The sequence below is a fragment of the Arachis hypogaea genome, chromosome 18 (assembly GCF_003086295.3).
Source record: "Arachis hypogaea cultivar Tifrunner chromosome 18, arahy.Tifrunner.gnm2.J5K5, whole genome shotgun sequence".
Classification (NCBI taxonomy): Eukaryota; Viridiplantae; Streptophyta; class Magnoliopsida; order Fabales; family Fabaceae; genus Arachis; species Arachis hypogaea.
Genome location: NC_092053.1, coordinates 3,350,800 through 3,374,238, shown reverse-complemented (window position 1 = coordinate 3,374,238; position 23,439 = coordinate 3,350,800). Strand labels below are relative to the sequence as shown.

General features: G+C 35.0%; 3 protein-coding genes across 5 annotated transcripts; 2 read left to right on the top strand and 1 right to left on the bottom strand.

Moving 5' to 3' along the window:
- Nucleotides 1-993: 993 nt before the first annotated feature.
- Nucleotides 994-5,130, top strand: LOC112772681 (protein TRM32). 2 transcript variants are annotated; one of them, XM_025817650.3, is made up of 7 exons: nucleotides 994-1,219; nucleotides 1,592-1,673; nucleotides 1,843-2,030; nucleotides 2,388-2,452; nucleotides 2,537-3,902; nucleotides 4,088-4,156; nucleotides 4,250-5,130. In XM_025817650.3, exons 3-7 carry the CDS (start codon nucleotides 1,874-1,876, stop codon nucleotides 4,732-4,734), a joined length of 2,142 nt encoding a protein of 713 aa, XP_025673435.1. In that variant the 5' UTR covers nucleotides 994-1,219; nucleotides 1,592-1,673; nucleotides 1,843-1,873; the 3' UTR covers nucleotides 4,735-5,130. The 2 variants fall into 2 exon arrangements, with proteins under 2 accessions (XP_025673435.1, XP_029151008.1); XM_029295175.2 differs by having other exon boundaries at nucleotides 4,088-5,130.
- LOC112771606 (outer envelope pore protein 16, chloroplastic) lies at nucleotides 5,066-7,019 on the bottom strand. Of its 2 annotated transcripts, none has more exons than XM_025816392.3 (6): nucleotides 6,393-7,019; nucleotides 6,245-6,302; nucleotides 5,964-5,995; nucleotides 5,836-5,869; nucleotides 5,680-5,747; nucleotides 5,066-5,395 (listed from the first exon to the last, which is right to left on the bottom strand). In XM_025816392.3, exons 1-6 carry the CDS (start codon nucleotides 6,504-6,506, stop codon nucleotides 5,255-5,257), a joined length of 447 nt encoding a protein of 148 aa, XP_025672177.1. In that variant the 5' UTR covers nucleotides 6,507-7,019; the 3' UTR covers nucleotides 5,066-5,254. The 2 variants fall into 2 exon arrangements, with proteins under 2 accessions (XP_025672177.1, XP_025672178.1); XM_025816393.3 differs by having other exon boundaries at nucleotides 6,251-6,302.
- An 8,939-nt stretch (nucleotides 7,020-15,958) lies between these two features.
- Nucleotides 15,959-19,643, top strand: LOC112771605 (triosephosphate isomerase, cytosolic). Its single transcript, XM_025816391.3, has 9 exons — nucleotides 15,959-17,223; nucleotides 17,668-17,743; nucleotides 18,017-18,140; nucleotides 18,324-18,408; nucleotides 18,539-18,671; nucleotides 18,753-18,847; nucleotides 18,970-19,048; nucleotides 19,153-19,235; nucleotides 19,335-19,643. Exons 1-9 carry the CDS (start codon nucleotides 17,185-17,187, stop codon nucleotides 19,377-19,379), a joined length of 759 nt encoding a protein of 252 aa, XP_025672176.1. The 5' UTR covers nucleotides 15,959-17,184; the 3' UTR covers nucleotides 19,380-19,643.
- The last annotated feature ends 3,796 nt before the right edge of the window (nucleotides 19,644-23,439 follow it).

The window sequence follows — 23,439 nt, the reverse complement described above, 5'->3', positions numbered from 1 at the left end:
TTTAGAAAGGATGGTAACTGTACTATATATTATGTATGGGATTGTGAAAACTTGGTTGAAAGAGTCACAACAAAGCAAGTAGTTAATTAGCGTATCTACTATGATTTGCCTTTACATAACAGAAACACACACTAATTGACTATTGACTACATCTTTGATTGTACATTCCCTAATTAATTATTATCAGTAAATAAATAAAAATACCCACACTGATCCGACACTGTATCGCTTGACACATCACACACATTACACACAGTGTATCGCAGTCTTAGGCTCTTAGCTTCAGTACTATGTTAGTACAAAATACACGCATGACGCAATCAGACTGTATTTACAGTTTACACGTTTTGATTTTGAATGAAAAAGAAGGAAAGGAAACAATAATTTGAAATATATTGTTAAGAGTTCTGCTAGGGAGTCAATGGTTTATTTATACAATAGATTATATGAGTTACAAAATAAACATCATTCATAATATTCAGAATAATCATTCGAGTAGTAAAAATAATAAACATCTCATGTCATAAAACCACTCATTCCAAAAATTTAAGCTGATTTTAGGATTCACCAAGGATCGAGAATATAGAATTTTAATACTATGTCAAATATCACTCATCCCAAAAATTTACACTGATAAAAAAAATAACACTAATAATTATATCTTTAATACTCCTTAAACCTCCATTTCCATTAGCTCCCATACTTTCTCTATTTTATAAGAGTCACATAATTGCTTATAAATGTGATATTAGTAGTCAAAAAATATTTAATGGATTATCATATGCACACAAATGAGTAGATAATAATCAAAACATGAATGGAAGATTATGATTGGTATTGATTAGTAGTAATATGTAGCATTATTAAATAAAGAAGAATCTCGTTTTACCTTGAATGTAATTTAGAGCTGCGATAAATTAATTTTTTATTTATCGGAATAAAAAGTACCCTAAAAAAAATCTATAAAATAAAATTGAGAATAGTAGTAAATTTTGGCGGTCGTTGCTTGAGTTTATTAGTTTGGTTGTCGTAATCACTGGTCAGAGAGAGAGAGAGAGAGAGAGAGAGAGAGAGATTCTTCATGTTCAGCTTCTTCAATTGGCGTCTGCTTTGTTTCTCTCTCTAAATCTAGAAGCTTGACTTGAAAGACTTTCCTTCCAATAAAAACCTCGTCTTTTTCCTCTCTCTGCCTCATCAACCGCTACTTCAATTCATTCAGGTTAGACTTCCATCTTTTTTTTTTTTTTTGCATTCAATTCTCTCTCAACTCCTATGCATGAACCTACCTTCTGTTTTTTTAATTACTTTTCTCCCGTTACCAATCTCTATATTAATCAATCAGCTGCATGTTTCTGTTAGTTTATTTCGATTGTTATGATCGCATCTATCTTCAGTTAGTCTCGTGTGGCTTTAATCTTTTTTCATATAATATATATAACAATAATAATATTATAATATAATATAATATATGAATACATGAATATTCGCTTACTGTTATTGAATTTTTTTTATAAGTCTAAGTTATAATTAATTTCCATTATATGGACGGTTTTTAAGTTTCTTGTTGTTACCATCCGTCTGTTGTTCACAGTTTTGGCAAACACCACACAGAAGATTTTTTAGCCAACCATACATCTATCTTTCTTTCAGACGAAGATTGAAGAAAATTAAAGGTTAGAGGACCTCTTCTCTTATATGAATGATTATTAAGAAAACTGGAAAAACAATCTAATAAACATGCATGCTCCAATTTCTGTTCAATTCTGCTCTCTTTTTCTTTTACATGTCCTTTTTTTCTTTATTATTTTATTTTTTTAATGTTTGATTGCGGTGGTTTTGCAGTTTTAGAGAATTGAGATAAAGCGTGTTAGATATGGTAAAGCAATTGGTTTCAACAGAGAATTCCAGCCTTGAATTTAATCAGGATAAGAATAATCAAGGTTGCATGTGGGGTTTCTTTCATATTCTGGATTATCATCATTGGCATGTGAGAAAGGTGTTTGCTAACAAAAGGAAAAGACATGCCAGATGTAAGCACTTTTGCAACTCATCAATGCCTATATTTTTTGGTTTTAGATTGAAATTGAAATCATTGCAGCTGCCTTTACAATATAGAATGAGCTTTCCAGCTGTATTTATCATGAAAGGAATAATCTTCAATCATCAAAAGGTCAACATCATATTAAAGAAATATATATAACTAGGCAATTCAGTTATGTGTTAAATACAAACTATGGGTTAATCTTGATTAAATAAAGCAAATGCTTGAAAAATGAAAGCACATATGAAGATTGGGATTTGCATTGGAAATTCTGGTTCTGCATATCACATGAGATTCTTTTAACCTCTTCAATCTTCATGACCATAATGTGTTGACCTATCTGCAGGTAAGAGGAACACCATTTTGCAAAACCAAGGTGAAGAATATGTCCCAGAAGCAGAAACACTCCTAGTAAGCTTAAAACCTCATGCTCATGTTTTATAGTTTGCAGAACAACTCAATTATCTCATTGTTAACATGGATATACATATTCAGGTTGTGAAAGGTGGCGAAAAAGGCAAAAGATACCACAAACATGAGAGAAAAGAACAAGACACAGAAAACAGGCTTAAAGAAGGAAACTACAAAGGTGAATATGCACTTCATGTGGAGAAAGATGGCAAGAAAACAAAAGCTTCCCTTAACCATGAGAGTATACAAAAAAGGGCAAACAAATCTGATACAGACACTGCCAATGTGTTTAAGAATCATAGAGATGTTTTGGGGGTAGTTAAAGTGGAGAAGGATTTACTGCTTAAATTTCTAAGAGAATTAGATGCTGAAGGGAAAAACCTTCATCAAGCTTCTGACACCAAAGCAAGATTGACAAAATCAGGGTCATTTCCTTTAAGCTCATCTTCACAAATGAGAAGCATTACTCCTACTAGTACCTTGCAACACAAGAAAACCGAAGTGTGGGCCACTCCCAAAGAAGAAAGGTTGCTTGATAGTACTCAAACAACAAAACCAGTGCCTTTAGTGAGTGATCATGGCGTGCTTAGTGCCGGAGAACAAAAAACAGGCAATTCTCTGCTGCCATCTCATGGATTGAATCATAAAGGTTGGAACCAAGTTGTCATTCATCGTTTCAGAGTTATAAAGCATAAGATAAAACATACTCTTTTGGAGTTCAGAAAAAATGGTCACCACAGAGATTCATCTCAATATAGCAGCATCACTAATGATGAGAAAGAGGTGCAAAGCTTAGATGAAGGTGTGGTTCGAGAGTACATAAGGAGCAAAAGCTTAAAGGAGACTAAATCTTCTGATTATGCTTCCAACAGACAGGAAGCACAACGAGTTGTAAGAAGAACATCGTCTCTGAACGAATCGATGGATAAATATACTCAGTTGTTTGAGAAAAGCTTCAACTCAGATGTCAAGTGGCACAGTTCAAAGTCCAAAAGCTTAAGATTGACAAATGAGGATAAGAATACAAGTGACCATGCTTCTAGATTTTCCAGAAGCAATTTTTCACTGCCTAATATTGAGGCTTTAGGCTTCATTGTACACGAGGCACTTCTTGATATGAATGATAAAACAGATACTGAGGAGCCTGATAATAATGCTGACAGAAAACTGGTGGGACTTCCTTCAAAGAAAGATAAATCAATTGATCATGTTGAAGAGACTGAAATCACAGAAACAGCTAAAGCTGGCAGTGGAGATATGAATCCAAGTCCCTTATCTAATGATCAGGTTGAAGACAAAATTGATGCAGCAGTTACCAGTGAGAAAGTGGAAGATAAATATGAACATGAGTCAGCTAGGGGAGATGGAATTTTTCCTCAAGAAAAAGAAGAAATAGGTATGGCTATCCATGAAACTAAAAGTGAAGCAGATGCAACCCACCATACAGAAGGTAATAAATTCATTTCAGCATGCATGAGATTAACATAGTATATCATCTGTTCAAATTAAACAACTTTCAATGTTGCATGCAATTTTGTTTCCTATCTTGATGCATGCCTTTTGCTTTCAAGTTTCAACTGCAACAATGATGACTGAGGCTTTTTTTTTCTTCTTCTTTTGGCCAAATATTTCCAGGTAAAGAATTGGATATTCAAGGATCTAGCATGGATGGATTGAAGACTGATGAGTTACCAATTAAAGAAAGTATATATTCTTCCCCGAGCTCGTTATCAAATGCAAATGATAATACAGAAAATGTCACAAACAAGAGCCCTGAGAAGATTTTCCTTGACACAGGCAATGATTCCAATTTCAGATACGTGAAGGCCATTCTCCAATTTTCAGGTTTAATGGAAAATGAACATAGTCTAACGAGGCATACTATAGACCAGCGACTAAAGCCTTCTTTGATCATGGAAATGGAATCCTCTGTAGAGGAGAATACCAAAGCCTATGATCAACAGCTTCTTTTCAACCTAGTTGATGAGGTACTTATTGATATATATGAGAGGTCATCGAATCACTTCCCAAGGCCCTTCGCCTTCAACTACCTCCTCCATCCTGTGCCGAAAGGAGACTATCTTCTTAATGAAGTATGGTCCAGTGTTAAATCATACCTGAGCTTGAGGCCAGAGCTAGATCAGACATTAGACGATGTTGTGAGACGTGACTTGGCAAGAAGAAGTAGCTGGATGAACCTCCAGCAAGAAGAGGAGCAAGTTGCAATTGAACTAGAGGACATGATTATGGATGATTTATTAGATGAACTCGTCTTCTCATGAAGTTTTCTTAGACTATAGAATATAGATAGATAGATACATTGTCAATTTTTACAAAAGTCATGCTGCTTGGTTAACTAGATCATGGTTTTGTCACTGTCACCAAGCTTGTTCCCTGATTTCTTCAAGCCTATAGGTAGACCAAGCACACATGCATGTAGTCATGCACTATTCTTATGGTTACCTTGTAGAGTCCTTTCATTCAGAATAGGACTCTATTCTTTCTTTCATATGTACATGAATTGGCTTTGTAAATAGGATTGCCTGCTAGATGTCATGTAGAGTTTGATGGCTGCATGCTGTGATTCATATTCTTGTACATGAGACTTATGGCTATAGTAAAGTGTAAAACACAATGTTATTAATGAAAACAGTGAACTATTAGTATCTTGCAAACAACTAATTGACATAAGTGATCAAAACACAGGTTTAGCAGAAATCCAAATGGGTCCATCAACATTACCATGTAAACCAATATAGATCCTAACAGTAAAAAACCAGTGAGATATACATTTTGGTTCATTCAGGTAAGGTAATTGATGAACTCTGCAGCAGTAGCAACTGCTGCACCCGTAATGGCATCCATGGCAACTCTATCTTTCTTATTGTTGTTGGCTGCGGAAACAATAGCCCCAGTTACTGCACCCCCAACCATTGCATTCTTCTGCATTGCATCCAAGTCCATCAAAAAAAGAAAAAAATTCAGATTCTCAATTGCTAAATAATATCTAATGAACCAACAAAATGCACATCCAAAGTATAAATCAAAACCAAACTAGTAACCACAACTTCAGTCTACAACAACCAACAGCATTATTCCACCATGTAGAATTGGCTATGTAAATAATTTGTACTTAGACTTTACACCATATATCATCTCTGAAACCAACACCCAAAAATGTGTAAAAAGTAATAACTATCATGGAAATGCTGATTGAAGAGAATTACCCAGTCTCTCTTGCCACGGATCCTCTCCACCCCATATTCTGTTCCAACGTATAATCCAGCTACAGTTCCTGTAAACACCAAAATTGAACCAATACAGTGCATTATTATTTGATAAATGTAACATATGTATAATGCAAGACCAGCATTAATTCTTACCCCAATATGCACCCTCTTTACACATCTTCTTCAGCTGCAATAAACCAAAAAGTCAAAAACCCTATCTCTCATGAGCAAGAGCAAGGAATGTGTATTGAACTCAATGAATAAGGCATGGACTCACTTACCATTTTCTCAAAATCTCGAGTTGAAATATTTCCTGGAACATCCATGTTCAAGATGATGTTGGTGTTAGTCTCTGACAAAGACAATTTACAAACGAAAACAGAAACAACAGATAACACTAACACCGACCATGTAAATATATTTTATCAGATTTAAGAATGCAACATAGCATAGCCACACAAATATATGAGCCCCTTATGAATTGAATGATGAAGTATCATGTCACATCAATAAGATTATAATAATAAGAAAGAGATAATGGATGGTGAGAAGTAATACCGACCCTTACCCTTTTGGAGGATATGATAGGTATCCTCAGCAGCTGCCCGGGTAGCTGCCACCTGAAAAAGAAGAACATCCTGGGATGAATTTGTTTAATTAAGGAAAGAAAATGATCGAAAGAAGAGAAGAGAAGAGAAGGAATCATATACGGCTCCGATCTTCAAGAAACCATCGACGGTAAGATTAAGGAATGGATTGCCCATGTCAATAACCACGTCGACCTTGGGCGAAGTTAGGGACCCTGAAAACCTGCTGTAAGGCATCTCTCTCTCTCTCTCTCTCGCTTCAGTTCCTTGGTTTGTTATGATTATGAATGTAGTTTCACTCACTCATTAACTCACTCACACAATCACATGACATGGGGAATGGGGAAAGTGAAGTGAAGAGATTGGGTTGGGTGTGGAGAAGATCCATGTGTCAGTTTATTGCTTCGTACGCTTGGATTTGTCTACATACTAATTTTGTCTCTAACGATTCTTATAACATTATTGCTGTTAAGATCCGAATTGAATGGACGTACCTTGTTAATTGTTATGTAAATGTATGAAGTACTGCTCAAGAAATGATACATACCTTGTATTTCGCAAAGGGGAGTGCTAGGTAAGCAATGATCATCTTGAACAATATGAACAACTACCAATCAAATAAAAATATACTACATCCTAATTTAATATTATTAATTAAATTTAAGATTAATTTATTTTTTTAACTCTATTAATTTAGGTTGTTCATACATTATTCAAAAATATTGTTAGTCAGCTATACTTTTCCTTTCTGAAAATTCTGAAATTCACACTATTATATTTATATCAGGGGATGGTGCCGTCTCTGGCGGCCCTTTATGGCCACTGGTTATGTTGGCTAAAAGCTAGAGATCAATCAAATCGTGACAGGTGGAAGATGGAATTACAGCTTACTAAGGATTTGATTTGGTTAAAGATAGGATAAATTTTCTAATGAAGTACGGTAAATGAGTTAGGGAAGAGTTAATTTTTTTTTTTGACAAGGGAGGAGTCAATTTTTTTTTTTTATATTATACGAGCTAAAGCCCCAAAAAAAAAAACTAAGAACATACTACACGGGGTAATTACCAACCGATCTTTTAATATTGTGTTTTTTTTGGAATAAATCAATCTGTCAGAAGGCCCAAAATCTACACTAAACTCAAAAAATTAAAACCCAAATAAAACTAATCTATTATCATATTCAGCCTCTTCCTCCAAAAAAATAAGTCAAGAAGGTTGGCATTTGGCACTGGCCACGAGAAGATTGGCTATGGAAGGTAACAAAGGAACAATACAATTACCTTTTTAGCCTTTGGTCATTCATAATTTTTTGTGGTGAAAATATTTTATTTACCTGCCTTGGATTAGTAATAATTTTTTATAATCAACGCGACAAAAAATTCAAAGACACTATGTTCTATGTAGAAACTATTCTAGAAAAGGAGATGTCCATGGCATCAGAAAGAAAATAAGATGAAATACAAGAAAGTAAATTATAAAAAAAATGACAACCAAATTTCAGAGAATGTTCATTAGATGCTAAACTATCGGCACATCAATTTGCTTCTCGAAATTTATGGTGAAACTCTCAACTTTAAAATTTGTTAAACCTGTTTTTAATAGTCACGATAAGCATACAATCTTCATAGAGATCGATAGTATCATTCAGACACAGCAAAACTGCAACTCTTTATCAACCTCAATAACAAAATTAGCAATACCCAAATAAATAGTTAATTTCGTACTAAGAAGTATACCTCACAATTCAGTCATAGTAACAGGACAAACACTTAGATTAACACTAAAACAAGTTAAGAATTGTCCTTCACAGGGACGGATCTATGCGTTTGGTTGTGGGGGCAACCGCCCCCACTGTAATTTGAAATTTTTTTGAGTAGTATATGATAATAATATTTATTTGCTCCAACTAAATTATTAAATTTGACTCCACAATAATTTTTTATTCAATTTTTGATATTTCATAATCAATTTAAAAATTTCATATTAGATATTATTAGAATGATCAATTATCAATTTAAATGAAATTTATGTTTTTTTTTTAGAAATCGACTTAAAAGAGTATTGATACGTTACCTGTATCCTCGGTCGCCCGAAATACTCGGCACACAAATATCTCAGGCTGACGTCACGTTAAATAAGCTCGGAACAAAAGCAGATAAGCTCGGCCTCACCCATTCAAATAAAAAGACACGTGCATCATAAAGCTCGGTCCCGTATCAGCCGTCCGAAAATCTCGGCACGTGATCAGGACCGAAACAGCATCACTCAACTGAAAATAGGAAACGTGCTCAACTAGTTTATAGCACCAAAACAGAATATCTCAACTAACCTATAAACTAGGACTTATCCACTAAACGGGCAAAAGACAACTTCTATAAAACCTGGCCAATATGCTTGGCTAGGTCTCAGGTTCTATCACTCTCATTCTTCTACTTTTTACTCTTAACTCACTAAGAATCATTACTGACTTGAGCGTCGGAGTATCTTGTGCAGGTATTCCCGCCGCGGTGTTTGACTTCCGGCCGACGTCAAGCTCTTCCTCCTCGGTGTCAACTCACTCGGAAGCGCTTAAGCTCGGCCTCCCTAGTGTTCGGACGAACCACTTGGCGCCCACCATGGGGCCGGAGTACATCTAACCCCACTGTTTCCTTCGTTTAGTCTTTTACCTTATTTTGCAGGATCCCCGATCCTCGGACATGGCTGACAAGGAAAATCCACAACTTTCACAGGATGACCTCCTGGCTCAGATCGCTGAGCTTCAGGCGGAGGTACGAAGGATAGCCGAGTTCTCAACACAAAATAATGGAGAGAACTCCAAAGGCTCGGCTCAAAGTACGGCGGACCCTTTAAACATCGTCCCGCCAAAGGAAAAGCTCACCCTCGACAACCCCTTCTCCGAGGAGATCACGAATTACCAGATGCCAAAAAACTTTACGCTGCCCACCGCGCTGGAGCCGTACAAGGGGTTCGGCGACCCCCGAGCCCATGTGAAGAAGTTCCAATCGATGATGTTCTTCAACGGCCCGAACAATGAGCCCGTCCTCTATCGAGCATTTCCCACCTACCTAGATGGTGCAGCGTTACTCTGGTTTTTTAAACTTTCTGCAGGTTCGATCTCCTCCTTTGAAGACCTCGCCAGATCATTTATTGATTACTTCGCTGCATCAAGAATATATGTACATGGCTCAGACTTTCTCGGCACCATCAAACAAGGTCAGCACGAGAGTCTGAAAGACTACATGACCAGATTCGCGGACGCCACTATGGAGATCCAAGACTTGGACCCGGCCGTTCACCTGCACGCCCTCAAGGCCGGCCTCAGACCTGGCAAATTTCGGGAAACCATTGCCATAACAAAACCAAAGACGCTAGAGGAATTCCGAGAAAGGGCGGCTGGGCAAATGGAGATCGAAGAACTCCGAGAAGCCCAGAAATCAGACAAACAGCCACATCAGAGAGATGAGGAAAGGACTTTCAGATCGCCAGGCAACAGGGACACAAAGAAACCTCCTAAGCCCGCGTCAAAGTACAACACATACACCAGATTTAACACCAGAAGAGAGAACATCATCAGAGAGATCCTCAACGCCAGAATCATAAAACCACCAGCCCGAGCAGGGAACTACCAGGATCAACGATTCGTGGACAAGACAAAACATTGTGCCTTCCACCGAAAGTTCGGTCATACCACAGATGACTGCATCGTCGCGAAGGACCTCCTGGAAAGACTAGCACACATAACAGCAGAAAAAGTGCGATCCTTTATATGGAAAAATATCATATGCAGATACGGTATCCCACGAGAGATAATCTCGGACAACGGGAGACAATTTACAGATCATAAGCTCGCCACTTTTCTGACAAATTTTAACATCAAACATCACTTCAGCTCAGTAGAGCACCCGCAAACTAACGGACAAGTTGAATCAGCTAACAGAATTATCTTGCAGGGATTAAAGAAAAAACTTGGCGAAGCTAAAGGGGAGTGGGCCGGCCTCATTCCAGAAATCCTATGGAGTTACAACACCAGCATCCAATCTGCCACAGGGGAAACTCCCTTCAAATTGGTATATGGCGCAGAAGCGCTCATTCCAGTAGAGGTCAGCGTCCCAACGTTAAGGACCGAGCTCTATAACCAACCAAACAATCAACAAGCTCGGTCAGCTGAACTGGACCTCGTAGAAGAAGACAGAGACATCTCCACCATAAAGCAGCAAGCCAGAAAACGATACCTAGAGCAAAGACACCACAAAAGAGTAGTCCACAGGTCTTTCAACAATGGAGACCTTGTACTCAGACGAACAGAGGATGCACGGAAACCACCAGCACATGGCAAATTAGCGGCAAATTGGGAAGGTCCCTTCCGAGTTCTCCAAAACCTCGGAAAGGGAGCTTACAAATTAGAGACCCTTAGAGGAGAGCAACTCTCGGGAACATGGAACATCTCCTCTCTAAGGGAATATCAATCGTGACATAGCCTGTGTAATAAGCGAATGATGGTACTCTTTTTCCCTCTGATGGTTTTCTCCCAAAACACAAGGGTTTTACTCGGAAAGGGTTTTAACGAGGCCGGACGCAACAAATCATTGTATCCATACAACTTAATGTTCTCATTTGGATAGTTAGCATACATTTCAGTTAGAAAACACTTCAAACTATCCGAGCATAAGCCTCGGAACCCTAAACATCACGAGCCGAGCATATTCCTCGGAAAATTACCAGCATAAGAATAAGTCAAAGTTTATCTAATTAAACTGATCCGAGCTTCATACTCGGAATACAACATGCGCATGCCGAGCATACTGCTCGGAGGAAGTACAAACAAACAACATCACCAAGTCACTTAAACAAAACCTAACGCGCTTCTATTCAAAAATACAAGTTCTACATTAGAACATCTACTCTCATTTCCAACAAGTTCACTTAAATAGAGAATGGCTTTGGCCATCTTCGATACATACGATTACTTCCAACACACAATCATGAGTTTATCCAAAAAATCAAATTTTATAAGATAAGTCATCACCAAGCCGAGCTATAGGCTCGGAAAACAAAAAGTATCACAACCAAGTTATACACTTGGTACCCAAAACATTACCGCCAAATATTCAAAAACAAAGTTCAAGATAGACAGCCACAAAGTTCAAAAGAGGCTACAAATGTACAAAATAATCAAATACTAAAGGCCTAGTCTGCCTTATCGCCAATACTAGACTCTCCGCTATGATCTGAAGCAGCAGCACCATCATCCACAAGCTGCCCGTTCACAACCACTTTAGTTGCATCAAGCATGTCCGCATCTGATCCAGGAAACAACACCCGCACTTGAGAAACAGCGCACTCAAAGCCTTGCGCATACGACTCATAAACCTCAGTCTGCAACTCCTTCACCCTTGACCCCAAGCGATCATTGTCAGCCTGAACAGTCTTCATCTCCTCTGCACAAGAGAGGTGAAGACGTTTTTCCTCAGCAAGCTCGGACTCTTTCAACTTTAATGAGGAGGACAATTCCGTAATAGCTTTCTCCTTCTTCTCCAAAGCTGAAGACAGCTCAACAACATCCAGAGCAGACTTGTGTTCTCTCTCAAAAACCAGCTCTTGAGCACGACCAACAGCTACCATACGTGCACCAATCACCTAGAAACAAAAACAAAGAACATCAAACACAATATAACAAACACACACCAAGACAAAATACAACCCTCACCTGCATAAAACGGCTCACCCTACATGGCCGACATCCTCGATCATCTTCATATCATCCGGGAAGCAACAAAGCTCATCAGCCATAACAGAAAAAGGATACAATTTTTCCCATAATGAACGACAATGAACATTTTCCGAATAGCCATGCAGTCTTTTTTGAGACTCATAAGCAGACTCCACTCGCTGAAGATCCACAGAAGACTCCCCTTCCTTCAGGAAAGCCTCAGCAATTTTTTCTTTTGCAAAACCCCTCTTTCGTTTAGACTTAAGAGCAGCCTCGGACTGAATCACAGGGCCTTTATCAGCATTAGTAGCCGAGCTCTCCTTCTCAGCCTTCTTCCGCTGATTGAAGAATGATTTCAAGCCAGCAGTAGTAATTGTAGGCACCTTCTCACCTGCACCAAAAAGCCAACAAGGTAAGAACAGACAAGGACAAAACAACAAACTAAGCAAAAAACAACTAATTTACCTAGATATCTCAGAACCGCCTCTCTATCAGAATCCCATTCTAACAATTCAGACACAGATAGCAACCCCTTTGGGCCCAACTCCTCAAACAGAAACTCCATCACAAGTTGATCATCAACCGACCTATCATCCACGTCTAAAGCTTGCACAGGCTCGGAACACCAAGACAAAGGGAACTTCTCAACAAGAAACTCAGTTAAATAAAAAGGAAACTCCTCGGGTACACTCCTCACTTTAACATACATGGTTTTAAAATCCTTAAAAGAAGACTTGTAGAGGCCAAAAATAGCGCGACGGGGGTAACTACTTAGATTAACCCAGAGACCTCGGTTAACCCCTTTAGCTTGAAACAAGGAGAAAAACAACCGAAGAGAGGGCGGCTGCTCAAGGAATTCCATCAACACCTCAAAAGCCCTAACGAACCCCCAGGAGTTTGGGTGAAGTTGACTCGGAGCACAATTCAACCAATAAAGCACGCCACATTCAAAATCAGTAAAAGGGACTCTAACTCCCAATTCAGTAAAAAGGCAGCTGTACATATAAAAGTAAGCCCAATCATCACGAGAATGAAAAACCCGGTCATCAACACCACAGGGAAGTATCTCTATCCTTATATCACTACCACTCCTAACCCAAACATTCGAACCCAGCATATCAACAGACTCTTTATCACTGAACTGAGACACATACTCCTTAACCCTAGAATCAACCCAACTATATAAACCCCCCTCACCCTCATTAGACATTTTAACTTCCATAAGAATAGGGAGCAGAAAATCAAAAGTAAGAGAAGAATAGAGAAGCAGCAAGAAGATGAATCAACACTCACCTTTCTTACTCATTTTCTCCGAAAACGCAGAAGCACCCAGCACAAAAAGGAAAAATATTAGGGAAGGGGAGCACGTTTATTACATAGTGGAAAGGAAGTTACATATGAAACGTTTCCCTCTGATCTACACCCTTAGAAAGCCCACGATCAACGCTCAGCAGATCAAACGGTCAGGGACTCCTCGAAACTTACAATGCAATCAAATCAATCATTCATTACCACACGAAGAACAACGCAGGCAATAAATGCCACAAACCATTTCAAAACACCAATGCGCCAAAACTAAGACAAGCTCGGGGGCTGTAAGGAGCACACATAATAAACCAAGCGACCGAGGATTTTGCCATCCGAAGTATACAAAGCTCGCCTTAGTCTTGTCCAAACCAAGGCAAGCTTGGGGGCTATGATACGTTACCTGTATCCTCGGTCGCCCGAAATACTCGGCACACAAATATCTCAGGCTGACGTCACGTTAAACAACCTCGGAACAAAAGCAGATAAGCTCGGCCTCACCCATTCAAATAAAAAGACACGTGCATCATAAAGCTCGGTCCCGTATCAGCCGTCCGAAAATCTCGGCACGTGATCAGGACCGAAACAGCATCACTCAACTGAAAATAGGAACGTGCTCAACTAGTTTATAGCACCAAAACAGAATATCTCAACTAACCTATAAACTAGGACTTATCCACTAAACGGGCAAAAGACAACTTCTATAAAACTTGGCCAATATGCTTGGCTAGGTCTCAGGTTCTATCACTCTCATTCTTCTACTTTTTACTCTTAACTCACTAAGAATCATTACTGACTTGAGCGTCGGAGTATCTTGTGCAGGTATTCCCGCCGCGGTGTTTGACTTCCGGCCGACGTCAAGCTCTTCCTCCTCGGTGTCAACTCACTCGGAAGCGCTTAAGCTCGGCCTCCCTAGTGTTCGGACGAACCAAGTATTATTTATCTTTTTTTATATTAGTTTTAATTTTTTTTTTTGTAACAACCGCACTAATTGAAAGAACTTTTTTAACTATGAATCTCAATAAGAGTTGGCTTCTAATTGTATGAGAAGTAAATTTCTAAATAAGCATATATATATATATATATATAAGAGTAATACTACACATTCAAATCTTTTTATGAACTACGTCTAATCAAGTTAAATAATAAGACTTAGAATAATGCTAGTCATAATTGATTTTTGTTATCTTAGATTAATTTGGTTGGACTTATTTAACAAAAAAATACTTGAATGTGTAGTATTATTTTATATAAAAAGAGAGATATTTCGATTGTATTGTTAAGAAAAAAATTGCTCAATTTTTTTAAAATATAAAACCTAAATAATAAAATTCTAAATTATGTGTTATTATTTAAATTATTATTTTAATATTTTAATTTATAAATTAAATATTTTAAAGATTAATCATATTATATGTAAATAGAAAATAAATACCTATATATATATATAGAAATAAAAAAATACATTAAAAATAAATTAAATAATACATATGTATTTATATATAAATATATAATGATTAATGAATATTTTGATAGTTGATTTTTATGTATATATAATATTTTTATTATAAAAATTATTATTATATTATATATATTTTGCCCTCATTGTCAAAATTTTCTGGATTCGTCACTGGTCCTTCATGATCCTGCAAAATGAAGATTAACTTCATAACTACAAACTTAATCACTTTTAAAATTTGACAAGTGTCATTTTATTATTGACAAGTTAATACCTAATTATCTTTAGGCACCACTAATCAAGCCATGAGAGACATTCATCACTATATATCATTCTTGTTATAAAATGATTATTAGGGATGTGATATTATAGAGTATTAGCATACGTAATAGAGTATGGAGCATTATTATATATAATTGAGTATAAAATATTATTAATTAATGAGATATAAATTTTCATAATATAATTTTATTAATTAATAAATGAGTTAGATAAATAATATCTTATTGTCTTTTTTTTTTTTACCAACTTTTTACTTTAATCGAATGTTTACATATTGCATTTTTTCCCCCATTAAACCAAACGGTTCAGTTAAAACTAGAGAACTTAAACCATGGGGCTGCCCAAGGATTTAAGCCCTTTGTTATTAGATGACAAACTAAAACAAGTAAAATTTTTTATTCTTTCATTACTTTTTTCTTCTCTGGAGTTTGCTGCACCATGGATTGTGGTTGTCGTTGATTAATTATGTGTCACAACTTTTGAGAGAGAGCTAAGATACTGTGATTTAATTTTCGTGCAAAATTGATAGTACAGTAGCTTTAATTTGGATCTTTTTTTTTTATATATATATCCATATCGTCAATATTAAAGTTTAGTGTTTTATGTGGTAGTAAGATACACATACATATTGATAAAAGTATCTATTTATGTGTTGGAGAAAATCGAAGCACTTGTCCACAATTATTATTTGGGTGGCCGTCCCAATAATTTGTGACACTGCTGTCAACTTTGCTCTTCATGTTATGCTGATTGTGATTTTATTAATGTTCATTTCTTTTTTTTTTTTTTTTTTGGAATAAAACAAACAGTTTGCAATGGCCACAAAGTTATTGGTAGGTGAATCTATGGATGCCGATGAACACGGATTGCTTATGTCTTTTGCACCTAGAAATACCCTATTTAACCACTGCAAAGCATTGAGATCGAGAAGCCAACCAAATAGAAGGTAGAAATAGGAAACGGGTGTGGCCATAATAATTCTATTGAAGTAAGCATCAAATTAAAAATTTTATTTACTTGCCTTTTAAATTTTAAGGAAAAGAAAAAACCACTTTAGTATGATCTATACATTCTTTTTCCTTTTTTGTTTACCCTTTCTCCAAATATATTCATCTCACTAATATTAATAAAGAGAAGTGTTAGAATCAGCAAAATTTGTGATGTGTAGTCATTAATTAGTCATCATCAATATTTTTAATGATATGAAATTATATCTAATAATATAGGATTATTCATTTTTCTTAAGTACTGACCCCTTAGACTTTCGTGTCTCTACACTATTAACATTTTTATTGATAATATTTACCATCTTAATCATTAAAAATGTAAGAAAAAAAAAGCTAATTTCAGGTGAAGTTTACCTATAATTTGAAATTATATACCATTTATTTTGGTGTCTTTGAAATTATATACAACGATTACTATGAAAATAATATGTACAGAAAACCATCCTTTATATTAGTTAATATTATTTAATTTTTTTAATTAATTTTTTTTTCAAATTTTCATCATGATTTAAAATTTAAAAGTATGATTTAAAATAAGAATAATATTACATATCTAAATTTTTTTATGAATTAAATTCAACTAAATTAAATAATAAAACTTAAAATAATATTAATTATAACTAATTTTTATTATATTAAACCTACTTAATTAGACTTAATTAATAAAAAAATTTTGATGTGTAACATAATAACATTATTCTTAACATAGGATACAATGTTAATAAGGGGTAGCTAACAGCAGTAGTAGTGGATGACCGGTGAGAAGACATAAAATTGAGGTGGTGTTAACGATAATGTTAAAAGAAAGAAAAAAAGAAAGTAAAAAAATTAGTTAAGATTACTAAAAAATTTTGGTTCCTTAATTAAATCTTTTGTTAAAAGTGTAAAATCATAAAAGGTAACTATTATATTGCTCCATAATTGGCAACTTTTGTACTTTTATTTATTTAAGAAGGTATTTATTTATTGGAAAAAATTGGAAAAAATGCGAAAAGCATATTCGGCTTATCTGCACTATAAAGTGTGATAAGGTAGTGAGTGTTAACGATACAGTCACTTGTGAGAGTTCTGGTTTTCTGATAGAATAAGGGTTTCTCGCTCTTTCACTTGCTCGTTACAATCGAAGCTAAAACCACACAACAACCCTAACACATGGCAAGAAAGTTCTTCGTCGGTGGCAACTGGAAATGCGTATGTTCCTCTCCTCCTCTTTCATTAATTTCACAGTTTCTCTTTCATTGGAATGATCTATTTGAATCTCTATGGATGGAATTTTCGATTGTGCTCTGAAACAATCATAACAACCCTAGATCGTTTTATGCTACTAGTTACTGGATCAGATTAGTTCATTTCTGTGTGAAATTATGTTCGATCATTTAACTTTTGATTCCCTTTTTATTTTCCTGATCTATTAATTGTGTCATGATAGTGCACTCTGTGAGTAAGATCCTTAAGGGCATGCACAACAAGGATGTGTTTTCTTTGGAATGTTTGTGATGATCTCGAGTAAAATGGATCATGTTGTGTTGATGTGATGCCATTTTTTATTTTTTATTTATTTTTTTTTAATTTTTTTTGTCATGGATCTGTTTTGTATTGCTTAGTAACTGATTATTTGAAGTGATTCTGATGCAGAATGGGACCACTGAAGAGGTCAAGAAGATAGTTACTACCTTGAACGAAGCTAAAGTCCCTGGCGAAGATGTTGTGGGTGAGTCTTAGCAAGAGCTACGATTTCACTATTAGGGTTGGTTTTAGGACTCAAGCCCTTGAGTTGTTATAACGATTTGAATTGAGTTGTTTATGCAACTGGACTTTTTAAACCAAAGAATAAATGTCATTTGATTATCGGTATAATATATGCATTATGTGTATTGCTTTTCAGTTTGACCTTTCTCAATTTAGTCCAACCAATTTTGATTATTATCCTTTATCATGTTGTTGTCATTGATGTTTTGCTAATAGATATGTCTCTTTCTAACAGAGGTTGTTGTGAGCCCTCCCTTTGTATTCCTTCCCGTTGTAAAAAGTTTGCTGCGGCCTGACTTCCATGTTGCAGCACAAAACTGCTGGGTTCGCAAAGGTGGTGCATATACGGGAGAGGTTAGGTATGTCATTTGTTGGTTCTTCGGTTTGTTTGCTTGGATTGATTTGCTATTTTATTCATGAAGTTAAAATTTCCATTTATGAATTTTGGATTTTTATGTTTCGATGTTCCAGTGAACCATGTAAAATTAATGTCTTTGCTTTCAATACACTACTGATTGTTTTGATTTATGTTGCATTAACAGTGCTGAAATGCTCGTCAATCTGTCAATTCCATGGGTCATTATTGGTCACTCTGAACGTAGGCAACTTTTAAATGAATCAAATGAGGTACATAGTGCTCCATATTGTCCTACATATTGGTTGTGTAATCAGTCTAACAGAATTACTTTTCGTTGGAAAAATTTCAGCATTTTACTATCTCTATTTGTGCACTTCTGCGCTGACTTGTGCTTTACAGTTTGTGGCAGATAAAGTTGCATATGCACTTTCACAAGGTCTGAAAGTTATTGCCTGCATTGGGGAGACTCTTGAACAGCGTGAAGCTGGTATCACAATGGCTGTTGTTGCTGATCAAACAAAAGCAATTGCAGGTACTTTTTTAATTTCCCTGGCAAATGACTTTCTTCTTCGTCATCATTTCCTGCTGTTGCTCACTTTAGTTCTATTTGCAGCTAAGATTCCAAGCTGGAATAATGTCGTTTTGGCCTACGAGCCAGTTTGGGCCATTGGAACTGGAAAGGTTGCTACTCCTGCTCAGGCTCAAGAGGTAGTTATTCCAATTCATTTTTTCGACGCTTTTTTTAACCTTGTTGCAGTTGTTTTTTGCTATTGTTCATAGCTCTCTTTAAAAAGTTATCTAATTCCCATTCTTGTAATCTGTTGAACTAGGTCCATGCTGATTTGCGGAAATGGATTCATAGCAATGTCAGTGCTGAAGTTGCTTCATCCGTAAGAATCATCTATGGAGGTACTCCCTGTTGCACCTTTAACCTGTTTTGTATTTACTTTTGCAACTGAAATGTAACAAATACATGTTCCGAGGTTTATTTAAATGCCACATGTAAACTGCAGGTTCTGTAAACGGTGGAAACTGCAAAGAATTAGCAGCACAGCCTGATGTTGATGGATTTTTGGTTGGTGGTGCTTCCTTGAAGGTAATTTTACACCCCATTATTTTGGTTGTGCTGGTTGGTTTATTCATTTCCTGCGTTGTATTTACGTCACTAACTTGTTTTAAACTTGTGTGTTACTAGCCCGAGTTCATTGACATCATCAACTCTGCCACTGTGAAGAACTGAGTTTCGTAGTTGAGGAACTGATATGCTGCCGTTCAAGCCTTTGCTTTGTAAACTGTTGAGTTTTGGTTTTTATGCTCTATGGGCCTATGCTTGAAACCTGTGTTTAATATTGAATAAATATAATTTCCTTTTAACTTACCACCACTCGTCAGTAAGAGTGATCAATTGGATTTTGTTTAAGTTTGGACATTTGCGGATAGTTATAAGTTGTAACTGCCATGACATTTGGTGGGTAAATAATGTTGAACACCCAGTTTTAGTTTACTACTCTATTTCTATGCCCATTTTCTGCACTTTTAATAATGTTTAGTTGTTACGCCTAATCAAGCGAGTATTTTAAGGAATGACCTAGAAATATTAGATTGTTTTTAATAGTAATGATAGTTGTAATATTTCTGTATTGTAGTATGTAGATTGGGTTGACTAATATCCCCATCACAGATGGTTTGATGCACGATGTAAAGCCTAATTTAGTTGGTATGAGATTATTCCTGTTGTCTGTGTAAGATGGACTACGTTAAGATAGACATGCCTACTTCAGTAATCTCCAACCTCGCGGATAGTAATGGAGTTTTTTTTTTTTTTTTTTTTCCAGAGGAGTTGGACACTTTATAACTTTAGGCATTAAAATGACACAAATTTGCTTATATCATAAACTTTCACTTAAGGGTTTCTAATCTACTATTTGGTCTCAATCAAGATTTGAATCCCAATGTGGTTCTATACGAGGCAAATAAATTGCAACTATGCCAAATTCTCCAGGATAATCTCTTAGTTTGTTTTTGTTTTTGGGCCTCTGGCCTCCTCGGTATCAAAAAAAGAAAATAGCCAAAATTAAGGCATTTTTCTCATGTTTCTTCAATTAGTCAAATCGATGGATATTGGAGAATGGATACTCTCTATTTTATCTTTAGAAGCAAATACTAATGCATTGCCAAAATTAAGGCAGTTTCCTCATGTTTTTTCAATTAGTCAAATCAAAACTTGTAGTAGGAATCTTATAGCGATAGATCATTAGACTAAAAGCAACTGACCCGTAAAACAAACATTAATCGGAACAATTAATGAGGAAAGAACAAAATAGAAAAATTCTTGTAGCCTGTGTTACAAGAATATGCATAATCAATTTTTTTTATTTATAATATTTAAATTATTACTTCATATTGAAAATTATTTTTCATTTAATTATGCACATAAAAAAAAATTAAAGAAACAAGTGCTATATTAAGTGTTTTGTACAAAATTTCTCTTATGAGATAATCTCTAATTATATAGTTTCTCTTATATGAAAAACAAATTAATTGCTGTTTATTTTTTTTAATAAATAATTGTTTTTAGATAATAAAACTTAGAGCTCGAAATTGGATAGTTATTTTTCAAGTCATACAAAAACCATAATATCATCGTTGTACCGTGTTAGATATACCTAAAAAAAACTAATTATTAAATTAATTATTTTATAAATTATATGTTAAAATATAAAATATATATTAAAAATAATTTTTAGCATGTACATAATATTATATATATATATATATATATATATATATATATATATATATATATATATATTACATCATTTACAACAGAAACAGAAAAAATTTTCTTGATTTAATAGGATTTTGGCCTTTCGGCGTCATTGAAAACAAAACATAGTTTCCAATCGTGCTGGCCTCTGGGCCCTTGGCTCGTCTCTGCTTAAATGGGTGTGATAATGGCTTGGTCCCATTCGTGTGGCCCCACTCACCCATTGGACCCCACTTTTTGACTTCCCTCCTTTCTACGGCTCCACATGTGACAGCTCTACAGCAGGCAGCAGCTAACATTCATTCACTCATTCACCCATTCAACTAAAAAAAAAAAAAGAAAAAGATATTTTATATATTTTAGTTAAAAATTGTCAATTTCTAAGAAGTTACATATGTATTTAAGTTTTTGTTTTCTATCCAAAAAAGATGAATTAAAGTTTTAATCAGCACATATCTTGTTGCTAATATTCATACATAACGATTATTAATTTCAATTCCGCTAAAAAATTAAAAGGATATAGAGCCCGTTTGGGAAGTAGCAGAAGCTACTTTTTTTTTATTTTTGGATTATGAAAAGTCATAATCTATGTGTTTGGCACTATTTTTAAAAAAGCTTCTAACTTCCCGAAAAGTTAATTTGGAACTTTTTGAAGAAGTAGAAATATATGACTTCTTGCTTCTCGAGAAGTCATTCTACCACTTACTTAAAAAAATTAATTTTAAAACAAAAAAATTTACTTTCCTTCTTGATTCTATGAAAAATACTGACTCTTCATCACCATTTTCACACAAGGTCTGCTAGAAGCACTGGCCTTCCACTATCATTCTCACGCAATGTTCCAAGTCTCACCATTTTTACATAATGAAACATCTGATGGAAGTATTGATCCTCCACCACATTTTCAGACAATATTACATCTGAACAACTTACTGCATATATTCCTTCTAAATATTTTTTTATTATTTTATCACTATTTTTTATTATTAAATTTGTATTCAAGTGTGGTATAAAATTTCAGTTTTAATTTTATTTTTTTCATATGTAATTTTATAGCTTATTATTATTTTCATAGTTAATTATAACAAGTTCTTGACCTCAATAAAGGAGAAGAGAGTTCTAATAGGAATAAAAATAAAAAATAAAAAACAGCAATAAAATATACATTGACACACATTTTATTTTTATTTTTTATTTTCACCTACCATATCATACACAATATTAGTGATTAGGTTATGTAAAATCAACATTCAATATTAAAAAGTATTTGTTATCATCGTTATTTTAATATTCATTCTCTTTTGTAAAAAAAATTTATCTTTTGAGTTATTTATCCAAACGCTACAACTTTAAAATAAGTACTTTTATAACTAAAAATCCAAACACAAAATAACTTATTTATAAGCTGCTATTAATAAAAGTCCTTATGTTTTAAGCTCCTTTTCCAAAAGAACTTATTTAAGTTATTTACCCAAACTGGGTCATAGCCAACAACAAGCTAATAAGCATATTTAAATTATATTTTATACTAATTAATTGTTATTAATTTTTTTTATTTTAATTTATTTTTTATTATTTATTATGTAAACCTTAATTTTTCTTTAAAAAAAACATTCAAATTTCAAAAAAATCAAAATATAAGATAACAAATTATCTAAATTCTAAAAAAAAAAAACATACAAAATATAGAAAAAAAAGTATCCAAAACTAAGAAAAAGAATCATTCGAAATTTAAGAAAAAGAAACATAAAAAACTAGTTAAAATGGTCATTTAAAACTAAATAGAAGAGGAGAAGAAGAAGAGTCCTAGGGTGACAGGTGATGACATCTTAAACGGTGTTGCATGTATGGTGGGAGACTCGTAGTGGCGCGTCGCGAGGAGGAAGCCACAGAGACTGCGCATCGCGAGTGGAAGAGTCGCCATGGAATTGCGCGTTGCAAATGGGAGACCGATGGTGGCTGGGTCGCAACGGATGGAGCCGTGGTGGTGCAGATGTATCGAAACGGTGGACAACGGCGTCAACAAAAAAAAGGGTGACAGAACGCATGGAAGAGGCCGCACAGCGCGACGAAAAGTGCGATGGTAGGCGACAACATCGAAAATGCGTGGAGACAGCAGATGTGAGGAGAGATTGATTTTACTGTTTCCAAATGAATAAAAAAAGATTAGATTTTTTATAAATTATTTTTATTGTGTATTATAAATATGATGGTAATAAATGTAAAAAAAATCTTTTTTAAATTTTAAATTTTAATTTTTAAATTATTATTTATTCATAAAATTTAAATTATAATAGAATTAACTTATTTTAGCTTGAAAGAAAGTTATTTCCTATACTTTTTTTTAATATTATCTTATTTTTCAATGTCATGCAGTAAATGATGGTTGGATCTAAGGAAGATTGGTCACGCAATAGCAACACAATGTCTCACTCTCACTCCCCACCTACTACTTCACCCATTTACACATCATTCCCATCTGCGCCTCTTCACTTTTACTTGTACTTTCTACTTACATCTCACTTTTTAATTT

Excerpts from the sequence above, each read along its gene's own strand:
- LOC112772681 (XM_029295175.2), top strand. The coding sequence starts at position 1,874 with ATGGTAAAGCAATTGGTTTCAACAGAGAATTCCAGCCTTGAATTTAAT. Across the intron at positions 2,453-2,536 it reads CAGAAGCAGAAACACTCCTA|GTTGTGAAAGGTGGCGAAAA; the intron begins GTAAGCTTAAAA and ends ATACATATTCAG. Across the intron at positions 3,903-4,087 it reads TGCAACCCACCATACAGAAG|GTAAAGAATTGGATATTCAA; the intron begins GTAATAAATTCA and ends AAATATTTCCAG.
- LOC112771606 (XM_025816392.3), bottom strand. The coding sequence starts at position 6,506 with ATGCCTTACAGCAGGTTTTCAGGGTCCCTAACTTCGCCCAAGGTCGAC. Across the intron at positions 5,870-5,963 it reads CTCGAGATTTTGAGAAAATG|CTGAAGAAGATGTGTAAAGA; the intron begins GTAAGTGAGTCC and ends GGTTTATTGCAG. Across the intron at positions 5,748-5,835 it reads TAAAGAGGGTGCATATTGGG|GAACTGTAGCTGGATTATAC; the intron begins GTAAGAATTAAT and ends TGGTGTTTACAG.
- LOC112771605 (XM_025816391.3), top strand. The coding sequence starts at position 17,185 with ATGGCAAGAAAGTTCTTCGTCGGTGGCAACTGGAAATGC. Across the intron at positions 17,744-18,016 it reads CCCTGGCGAAGATGTTGTGG|AGGTTGTTGTGAGCCCTCCC; the intron begins GTGAGTCTTAGC and ends TCTTTCTAACAG. Across the intron at positions 19,236-19,334 it reads TTGGTGGTGCTTCCTTGAAG|CCCGAGTTCATTGACATCAT; the intron begins GTAATTTTACAC and ends GTGTGTTACTAG.